The 11469-nt window shown below is 36.5% G+C and overlaps 2 protein-coding genes across 2 annotated transcripts in view; both read right to left on the reverse strand.

Annotated features, from left to right (window-relative positions):
* Positions 1-11469, reverse strand: part of LOC134664220 (xanthine dehydrogenase) — a 165864-nt gene that overhangs the window by 109747 nt on the left and 44648 nt on the right. The gene's annotated exons all lie outside the window — the stretch shown is intronic.
* Positions 1375-10882, reverse strand: LOC134664143 (uncharacterized). Its single transcript, XM_063520734.1, has 7 exons — positions 10742-10882; positions 7049-8467; positions 6810-6963; positions 5185-5446; positions 4644-4767; positions 4398-4558; positions 1375-1648 (listed from the first exon to the last, which is right to left on the reverse strand). The coding sequence occupies exons 1-7, from the start codon at positions 10800-10802 to the stop codon at positions 1427-1429; spliced, it is 2403 nt and encodes an 800-aa protein (XP_063376804.1). The 5' UTR covers positions 10803-10882; the 3' UTR covers positions 1375-1426.

The following is an 11469-nucleotide window of genomic DNA, read 5'->3' on the forward strand; positions in this document are numbered from 1 at the left end:
ACCTAATTTGTAGACAGTATTTTTATACACTTCGTTGGCTGTATGAGACTTACGGCTCGATTCGGGAAATGAATTAGAGATTAACTAGATACGATATAGGAAAGATATGTGACGTTCCACGCCAAAAGGTACCTTGTGTTACCTAATAACAATAGCATAAGAACCACTGTACCATGTTTATTGCAAATAAATGAAATCTAATCTAAATCTAAATATATGGCGGCAGGAGTTTCTTTAGTTAACTTATTAAAATATTTTTTTCAAATCGGTTCTGAGACTTCTGAGTTAACATACATACAAAAAAAGCAGTCGCGTTGATAACCTCCTCCTTTTCTATGGGCCACTAGTTACTTGAAAACTTTAGATTCCATTTTTTATTAAACTTGCGTTTCATTTAATATATTTCGTAATGAAAGTGGAAATGCATATAATAATATCTATCCTACCTAATAAATGGTACAAAGTGCCTTTCTTCATGTGTAGAGCATCATATTTTCCTTTGTTAATAAAGATCAAAACATTTGGGGATCTCCTCAAGCTAAACAAATTATCATCGTTGTGCCTAAGATGTACATAATGTGTGGGATGCGCTCTTGGATATTGTCGGATTTCGTGCGTATTAGCCATATTAGCTTGTTATCATAACAGTAGCGGTAAATTGATGCACAGGGACCTCGTATAATAGACGTGGCACCATTAATGAAACTTACTTAAACCTGAAATCCTGTAAAATAAGTATTTAACATCAGTTTTTAACCAATTTCAATACCTATATCAAAAGGAGGTGGTTCTCAATTTGATTGTATGTTTTTGTCTCGTCTCATAAATTTTTCGTTTCTTTCTTATTTCGTACCTGTCATTCTGTATTCGTCACTCGTTCTTTATTCTTCTTGTTCACTTTTGACAGTATCTGCTTTGGTCAAAGTCCGTAACATCTCTTTCTCAGGCGGGATTTCAGTGTGCCGCACTCGTATTCGTTTTGTAAAAATGCACTAAATCGTTTCTTTAATGTTTCGTGATTGGTGCCGTAACGGCACTCTATTAGGAATTTATAGTAGGTAGATATTCAAATCGTTGGTTTTGAATTAACGAACAAAACGTAGGTTAACTATAGTACCTACTTGTCTAATCACCTTGTTACGAGCGCCACGGTAAAATTTATCGTTGTCGATGTTTCTGTCTGATTCAATGGATCTTCTTCTATCAGTTCTATGATTTATTTGATTACTTTGATTCCCGCGACATATTCTGATCTGAATCCGCACACAATTTTAGTCTCCATGTGCCATAGGTGATTGAAACCGCCAGCCAGATTGATAAAATATTCTCACTTAACTCAGTTAAGAACAAAAACTGAACTAGTCAAAGGATATATTTAATTCAAAAATTTAGGTATATCTACCTATCAAATAAAGAATCAAAAAGTCTAATCTTCAAAAAAGCAGTATCTGACGTGTTTGGTGCCGGGATCGAAGTAGTCGTTATGCGGCAGATCAAGTGAAGAGAGTGTGGATTTGAAGTAGTGTCTCGTGAAGTAGATAGCGTCCTGGGGGCGCAGCGTCAGCAGGGCTTGCAGGTAGTCACGCACAGCGTTGGTGAGCGCAGTGGACTCGGAAGTGTAGCGAGCGCCCTCTGATGACCGCACGCTCTAAATACAGAAAACCAATTTATCTTTGTTATGTTAATATTAACACGACCCATCGTGCATCCTAAGAATAAATTTCTCTTCTTCATAGTTTCCGATTTTCTCATACTGCACTGCGCCCATTAAACACCCTGTACACCTATTTGGCAACACCACAATAAACTGATGTTTATATATAGGAAATTTTGACTAGTGATAGGTAACAACGTTTTAATTTCATGGCAACGTGGTTAAAAGTAAACAGGAAAGTAAAAGTTTTGAAGGAGGCGGATAATTAAGGTTCATTTAAAGGTTATTAACCTTAATTAATACCTACTCGTAATTTCAGCTGAATTTTACTTTACAGATACCTTTAACTCACAACGCTGCCATGAAATTAAAACGTTATTACCGACCACTAATTAAGTAATGATTATGAGATGATGTTGCCAAATCTGCAATGAAATATAATTATGCTAATTGCAGATTTAGCTTCGGCGCATCCCACAAGGTCGAATTAAATATTTTTTGTTTTAGCATGATACAGTTTTTAAGAAATTATCAGGTGAATCTGAATATCATTTCAGAATCATCCTGCCATCCCTTTTCACCCCGGTTGAGAGTAGGTAACAGATTTTTTCCTTGCAAAAAATCAGATACACTATAGACACCGATCAAATCACATTACTCTAAGGTTGCCTCCAGAATCTCGCGAACTAAATTGACAGGTCAATGTGCACAAATGATACCACAGTTTGGCTAGTGCTGTTCATATCGATATTTTCAAAAAAGTTTGAATTAGAGAATACCGCGAGAATTCACCGCTAGCGGCGCTACTGTTGCGCGGTCAGTTAAAATGTATCTTTAAGTAATTTAAATTATTTTACAAATGTTACTTGGTATTTCGAAAATTGTGCAATTTTATAGTTATAGATACAAGGATATTGGATAAACATATTGTAGGTAATTAAATAAATATTTTATTTCATTTGTTAGGAAAACTTACAGCTAGAGTAACAAGTTGTAGGTGATAACATAGAAACAGTGATTTTGGCTCAAAATACAAATAAGGCAGACCCAGACGGGGAAATAAGATAAGATTTCTCATTTATTTTGTGTGGTGTGGACGTAAAAATTAAAACGTCTCGGTGATCCCTATTGCTTCAATTGTAAAGAAGACCAGTCCCTAAACTGGACATTCAAGTTGACAATTAGGTCAGAATTTAAATACAGTTAGACTAAAAAAAGTGTGCAGCGATTTTAATAGCCCACGCAGTGCAAGTATTATTTTAAACGTCAAAACTCTTTGAACTTATGACGTATTAGATAACAGTTATCGATCAATCTCATCTACCGGTCACATTGTATAAAATTAAATCACCAATTTTAGATTTATGGCGACAACCGCGAGCTCTTGATATAAACAACTTGCCCCCAAACCTGCATATTAAGAGCCAACAGGAGTGGTCATATCTCCATACAAACGTACTCGACTGTTTCCTCCGTGGGTTTTGATGCTAGGGCAATGATTTTTTCAACACAAATTAATATTGTCAGTATCTGTGTCGGACCATTTTGCTTTTTTTGATATTTTTGTTTTTTAAGGCGCTAGAGCCTTTCAAAAATGGCCATAATGGCCTCATTGACTATGCCGCAATGAGAGGCGTAGTATTCAAAACTGATATCACTTAGCCAAAAAAGCAAAACGGTCCGGCACAGATAATTTCATGATCATTTAGATTACCAAATGTGGTTACGATTGGTTAAGTTTTGGAGGAGGAAACAGTCGAGTACAAAACATCGATTTTGGAGATTTTGACGCAGGATTTTTCGCCTTGTCCTTATCGCACTAGTTTTAGGAGCCGCTTCCTTTAGCGAGATGGGTATATTTACCTAAAATATTTAAAACTCAGCTCCTGTTTCGTCTTAACATTGAAATTTGTCAGTTTCACATCCGCACCTCCTGATTTGATTGGTAACGTCACAATCTTACAATCGAATCAACCACTTTTCTCGTCACATTCATACAAATCGAAATCGTGTGTGACCCCTTTATAATTATCACATGGGTAGTAAGTGCATCTTACTTATCGATATTATTTTATCGACATATACCCCTGACTATTTTTTCTTTGCTATTCCTGGTATCATTTTATTTGTCAAACTCATGTCAATTTAGTTCGCGAGTTTCTGGAGGCAACTGTATAGACAAAATCTGAATAATTATATTCTGTACGTAACTGTAGAAATTATGGTTTTTAATTTCCTCGACTTAATTTACTCGACTGCGATTAGGTAGACCAATAATAGGAGGGCTATGTGTTTGACATGTGTTGTGTTCATGTTTATATGTACCTATAGGTATGTACATAAATCTGTCCGTCCCTGTTTCCTCATAATAACTACTATTAAACCAATTTATAGAATAAGAAATACATTTTTGGATTGTATTCACCTTAGACTATCAATTTTGAATTCAATACCTATAAGTCAAATGATGGAAATACACTAAAAAAAGCTTAGAAAGTTACTACTCAGTAAGTAAGGCTTTTTTTTGTGCTTTCCTCTGATTTGACATTCTATCACGTTGTAATGAGCCTGATATAGAGATTTTAGGTTTTGCAAATTTGAGAGTTCTGGGGCGGAATGCACTAGAACAATTCCTGCATGCATAATTTAACTTTTCCCGCAAACCGTAAAACTGAAGCTAGTTACCGATTAAACTGTTAAGCCAAGCCAAAAGCATTCTAGCTTCCAACAAGCTTTTTCTTACCTTAAAGTCTAGGTAATCTGACAAAAGCTGTAAGTCTTCACGCCAATGTTTACGCAGAGGATTGTGCTCCTCAATTAAATCCTTTTCTGGCGTAGTTTTTAAAAGCGGATTAATGTGAACGATGTAATTACTATCCGCCCACTCATGGCATATTAAATAACCTAAAAGAGCAAATCAATTGAAATAATTATATCAAAAAGACGTTTTGCCTTCGAAGTAATATTATTATGTTCATTTCCTATTTACCTCTGAGAGAGAGTACCGTCAATGTCTGATGAACAATTCCAGACGCCTCAATGATATGCCTTTCCACTTTACAAACGAACATCGTCTTGCCATTGACGATGGCCTGACTCACACCATGGCAAACCTGTAAACATTGCCATTATAAATAGTACAGATGTAGTGCACAATTTTGTCCATCGTATTTTTTCGGAAACGTTAGTATTTCTGTCATGCTGCTTCAGTCAACCTCGGTACTTTTTCTACCGAGACTGACTGGAATATAGCAAGACACGTTCGTACGTTTCCGTGAAAAAACGATGGAAAATACTATGCGCTACATCTGTAGGTAAGTAAGTACATTAATTATTACAAATACTATTATTATGAACACAAAGCCCGTAATTAGTAATCCAGCCGAGGTATGGACAGTGTTTTTTTTAATATGTGGTAATACACTCTGAAAACCAAAAATAACCTACATCTATTCTAAAGTAATATTTACACGCTTATTCGGGAAAATATTTTTAAAACGGAAAAAATACACTCTAATCAAAAATCTTACGTATATGCTTTCGCAAACCACGCCATCCATCAACACAGTGTCAGTTTTTACTTTACCCCTATATCGGGCAAGCGCAAAGTATCTCAATAGGACAATGTTAGCCCCTTCGAGCAAGAACGAATGGGCGTCTTCAAAGCTGTGATAGAACCGCTTAACGACGTTTCGGTCACCACAAATTTTCGTTATCTTATTATAGTATCCGGTATCACATATCGCCATGTAACTCTTGCGTTCTTTTATCGTATCCTTCTTTTGTATGTGTCTGTAATAAATGTGTTTAATTACGGGCCAGCTAATGAATAGTTAAAACGCACTAAAACAATAAACAAATCCAGATTGAGACAGTCGCATCACTATTTAATCAGTAATCACTTTATTTATCTATATGTTATATTATAAACTAGATGACCCGGTGAGCTTCGCAGCTTCGTTTCACCTATATATAGTAACAGCACCAGTCATGGGACATTTAAGAGGGAATTTGGAGTATTTGTGATATTTCCCTAATACATGTGAATGGTCTACCGCTTAGCGTATTGAAAGATGAAAGTCCTACCCGTCTTTCATGTTTCAGGCGTGTTGTATCAAAGATACTGCAATGAGTTTCCACATACTTAACAAATTAAAACTATGCTATTTTTCTCCAGTCATGGACACCAAACCTCCAGTAATGGGCCCCCCAGTAATGGACACTGCTCTATCAGTATAAAATATTGAAATAGGTCATCAGATCTGGTCCATGTTATCATAATATTGCATTATCATCCGATTTGCATATTTAATTACGAATACAAAATTTCAACTCAATCGGAAAACGGGAAAGTGGCTCAAACTCGGCTACCAAGATTTGACCCACACTAAAAAACGATATTAATTTATCCGAAGTCCGAGCATACCTCCTGGTTGACATATTTCGTAACTACATTTTACTTCTGTATTGTTTAAACATGAAATGATGGCATGGCAAGCATCATTATGTAAATTTCCCATTATAGGAGGTATGCAGTTTTACAGCTCCTATAATGGGATTGGGCCAAATACCACATTTTTTTTACATCTGTGGACTCACAACATAGTATGTTGTATACCTTATCTCATGGTAAATGCAATTAACAAAACACATTTTAGTTTTCATCAAGTATTAATTAATTAAAATTTAATAAATTAACACACCTCTCTTAGCGAAGTTGTTAAGAATTCGTAGTGGTATTTTTTTTCAGTGACACGACAACTTTTGGGTTGACGCCAATTTCTTAAAAAACAACCAAATTTAATAAAAATTCAAACTGAAACAGCTCTAGGACTCTTATTTATGATAATATACAGGCAGTGTTTATAAACTACTTTTAGACACTTATTTTACAGGATTTGTGGTTTTTTGTCCCATTACTGGTTCCACGCCCATCATAGGGTACACTACTATAATATTCTTTTTTTTTTGCAGTCTTAATTTTTTTCTTTCATAAGAACCTTCTTCTGTCATAACAAACACAACAAAAAAAGAATTAGCGAAATTGGTCCACCCGTTCACGCGTGATACCTTGATACAGACAGAGATTATAAACCAGACAGCTGGAGTAATTTTGGTACCTATATTTTTTACTACCAATCAGCAGTAAACTCACTCTGTCCTATTCTCCTCCATGGTGTGCAGATTGCAATCCAAAATGCTGACTAGCTTAGTTCCAGCTTTAGCTCCTTCTTTTGAAAAATGCGAAGTGACTTGTACCAGAAATTTGTCCTTGCTTTCACCAAGACATTCGACGCTAATGCTCATACCTGGTTTTAAAAATGTAATTAGGGAATAATATGTAAAATTAGACATCAAAAGCTTATATTTTAACTAATAACGACATTTACTTACCCCCGAGAGTACTGCAGCAATCTATAGATGTCTTTCTAACAGACTTCTTGTATTCCGGAGCCACAATTTCATTATCAGCAGCACTTGTTTCAGTTCCTCGTCTTTCTTCATGTAATCCCAAAATTTTCACTTTTTCTCTCTTTTCTTCTTTATGTGATATTTTATCATGTCTTCCATATTCATAATCAAAGTATGTATGACGAGGATCCACGTCATGGCACCATCTATAATTATGTTTCCCAGCTCTAGTCTTCTTTAACTTTAATGGTGAAAGATCTATCGATTTCGGGTGGCATGTGCAATCTATAGAATTTGTTTCTGTACATGTACATTCTAATAGCTTCTTTGTCTGGATGTCACAAATACAAGGAGATGTGCATTCACAAACAGAAAAGCATTTACAATTTTCAGGATTCTCGCAGGTGCACTGAGTGGGCTTAGGTTTGGGATGACATTTACAGATCCCATCTGGATCCGCATCACAAGTACATATCTGTGGAATAGGGCAGCTACAAATTGATTTCAATTCTTGACTTTCACATTTAGGGGGTTCACCGTCTTCCGACTCACAGACACACGTTTTTCGAATATCACAAACACAAACTATATCACATGAACAAGTTTGCCCCTTTAAACAAAGACAACGCTTTTTTGGTATTGGTTTTTGGCAATCGCATGGAATTGTTTCATGTTTCACTGCAGCATATTCTGATTCAGCTCCTTCGAAGCTAGCAAAACTTTCATCAACCACGCTTTGTCCTGGTTTATGCTTGCATGTGCATACTGGATAAGGGTCCAATCTTTTAGGATCGCAAATACAGGGAATAACATTGTCGCATGGACAATCCGGTCTAACTTTATCATCCGGATTACACACGCAGGTTTTGCTACTTTTACAAGAGCACACTGGTTTTGGGTCACCTTCGTGGCATGTACAGATTTTTTCTAAATTGGCACATGTGCATTCACGTAATACTTTTGCACCGCAACTGCACGGTATCTTCGTAATACATTTGCATTCCATCGTTTTTGGATCTTGCTTACAAACACAAAACTCTATGCCTTGGCGTACATCAGTATTTATTTGTGGCATTCCATCCGGACCCATAATGACACTTGCTTTACTGTTTGTAGGTGGTAAAGGCTTGGAACAGTCCGGAAAAAAAAACATGTGAAAATCATGTTCGTCGTTGTCTGATTGTGATTTTTTATCAGATTCCACCTCTACTCTGTCCTCAATTTCGTATTCGTGTTCCGGTTTTTTTATATCGGTCTGCTCGGGCTCGCTGTCAGTAGTTGAGTAACAAGACCATTCAGAATCAGAATCATCTCCAGCTTGATCTTCAGCTTGACCCTCAAAATGACCACATCCTATTAGAAGCGTCTCGCCAAAACATATTTTTTCCTTTATCGAGTCATCTGTAAGATCAGTTCAAATGAAACCAATAGCCAACAGTCTACCATGAATCTACCCCCTATGTGTAAAATAAATAATATAAAATGCGCGGTATCATCATCCCTAGTCTCAGTCATTTTTCGTGTATTTCTTACTCGTACTTCGTACAATTCTATATTCGTCACTGATTGCTTACCAGTAAACAATCAGTGACAGTTGTTCCTGTTCGCTTTTTGTCATCATCTGTATTGGTCAAATTCTGTAACTTGTTTCTCTCTTAATATCTCTTATTCGTTTTTCGTCACGGTCTTCCTTGGTCTTAATCGTTGTTTGTCTCCCACGATTTTCGTAACATTCGCAGGTTATCTTTAGTCACATTAGTTTTTCGTCACTCTCTTTTTTTCCCTCTATTGAGAATCGTCTAGTTTTTGTTCTGGGCACATTTGCTACTCGTCCCGTTCGTTATTAATGCATTTTTTCGTGATAGTCATCATTGTAATACTGCCCTCCTAAGCCGAATAAAGTAGTAGTATAAATACAGTGTGGAAAGATAAGTCGGGCCCTGGAGGGAAACTACCTTAAATCCTTAAGCTGGCTCATTTTACTTAAAGGAGACATTCCTTTATTTTTAAAGAGAAACAAACCTGCATTCAAAGATTTTTCTTTTTTTTTTCTTAAATTTGGCTTGTCTAAAAAAATCTTAAGTATCTAAATATTCGATTTTATGGATGTTTTGTACGACAGGCGAGTGTAAGACCTAATGTTTCTTGGAGAAATGTTATCATTAACATTAACTGTATCGACTGTTAGAATAAAATTGCGAGTGTTTATTTTTTGGAAGTTTTAGTTGGGTCGAGTCCCGGGTGAGGCAAGCGAGTTTTAAAAAATCTTAGAATGCAGTTTTGTTCCTTTTTTTAAATAAAGAAATGTCTCCTTTAAGTAAAATGAGCCAGCTTAAGGATTGTTTTTATGTAATAGTCAGCAAACGAGCAGACAAGCCGCCTGATGGAAAGCGGTCATCGTCGCCCATGGATTTAAGGTAGTTTCCCTCCCCTCCAGGGCAGGGCCCGACTTATCTTTCCACACTGTATATAAGTTAGCAATGAATTTTCTTTTGAGATAGTGCTATTCGGCTTAGCATGGCAGAATATTCACTTCATCGAACAATGGTTGTTGGAGACCCTTATTCGTTTTAAAAGATCTATCCAACGATACCCCACACCATTAGGTTAAAATAAAAAATAAAACCTTTCGTATGGGAAGTACCTACCCTAATAAAATCGTAATTTTCATTAATTTTTTATTTTACCGTTCTGTCGCTATGCATGACTATAGTTCGTTTTTTTTAGCATTAGAAAGAACTTGCAGGAAGGTAAGCGATCTTGACATGTCTTTTAATTGAAAAGCGCTTTTTAAAATTCTAAAACTATTACTTATGAAAGCAGACGAATATACATGATCGTATTAGATTCATAATTGTTACATATGTGCCGTAGCTTATTTTTAAAATGTGTTTTTCAATTAAAAGACGCATCAAGATTGTTTACCTTATAAAAAACGCTAAAAAAACGAACTATAGGTAATATAAATTATATGAAAACGTGTAAGTATAGTGACGTCACGGGCAACTCACCTACTTCAGGGACGCAGTTATGCGTTAGAGAGAGCAAGCGATATTGCTGTCTCATTCCACCGCGTAGTTGCGTCTCTTTTATTAAAATAACGAATGAGACAAGCGATGATTACCTACACCAAATGCGCCTGTTGGCTAGATTTTATTGAGTCAATCTATATATCTATTTTTTATGAGGATCTAGGAGGTAGCTAAGAAGTAACATAAAAATCTAGAGGTAGGTAGACTACGGTGCTTTCAGACTGGGCTTGGACTGGCAGGCCTATTCGGATTTCGAGATAATCACAAGATCTAGAGACGATTTAGAGATCAACTAGATCTACATTAGATATCGACTAGATGTGACTTGGATATAGTCTAGTCTAAGTCATAACTTGACGAAATCGTTCAAGAGGACCTCCAGAATCGCGGAAACGTCAAATTTGACATTATCTATCTTACAAATATCTTTAAATTATCCATATCGTAACTACTACTACTACTACTTGAAGTCTAGTAGAAATCTAATTCATTTTCCGAATCGAGCCGTGGGACTGAAGCTGGGAGTATATTGTTTGTACCTACCTATTACACTACAAAGTGAAAAAAAAAATGTATAGGTCATTATAGGTAGGTATTTATACCTATAGTAAAAACTTATAACAGTATAGTAAAATAATCTTACCTATCTCAAAATGAAATTGCTTGGATAAATCAATTAAAGATACTTTAGTGCCAGCAGCCATTTTTTGATTTTTGTTTATTTTGTTGTTTTTTATGGTATAGGTACATGACAGACATGTGACAGACAATCATGTCCACGAACTTCACGATGAAATGAAGTTAGGCTAGGTATCACCTATAAATCACCTATAAATAGGCACCGGACCGCGACCTTGGTGCGGTCAAAATATTTTATTCGTTCTCTAATTGTTCTCTAACTTATAGCTGTGTCTTTAATAGTGGTAACAGACTATCGCACCGCACCAAGGTCATTGTGCGACGCACCCATAAGTAAGAGCGAGAAAGCGATATCTCTTTCTCACTCTTACTTATCGGTGCGTCGCACAATGACCTTGGTGCGGTGCGATAGTGTGTTACGGCCTTAACGCACGTACGGCGACCACCGTACGGCGGCGGCGTGCGGCGGCGGCGACACTATCGATAAGTGCACCGCACCGCACCAACGTTGCAGCGCGGTGCGATACTCTGTTACAGCTTTGTGCTAATAAACATCTCTTATTCTTATTTTATTCTTTAAAGCCGGAAACACATTATTAAGGCCCCATACGCACGAGCGCTTTTTCTACGCACGTTAGAAATGTGCTCCCTCTCTCATAAAGCAAAATGTGAGACGCAAATTTAATATCCGGTTGAACCGTGGAAGGTAGGATCTTAGAAGTGGTATACGCG

This window comes from Cydia fagiglandana, chromosome 1 (genome assembly GCF_963556715.1).
Source record: "Cydia fagiglandana chromosome 1, ilCydFagi1.1, whole genome shotgun sequence".
In the NCBI taxonomy this organism is placed as follows: domain Eukaryota; kingdom Metazoa; phylum Arthropoda; class Insecta; order Lepidoptera; family Tortricidae; genus Cydia; species Cydia fagiglandana.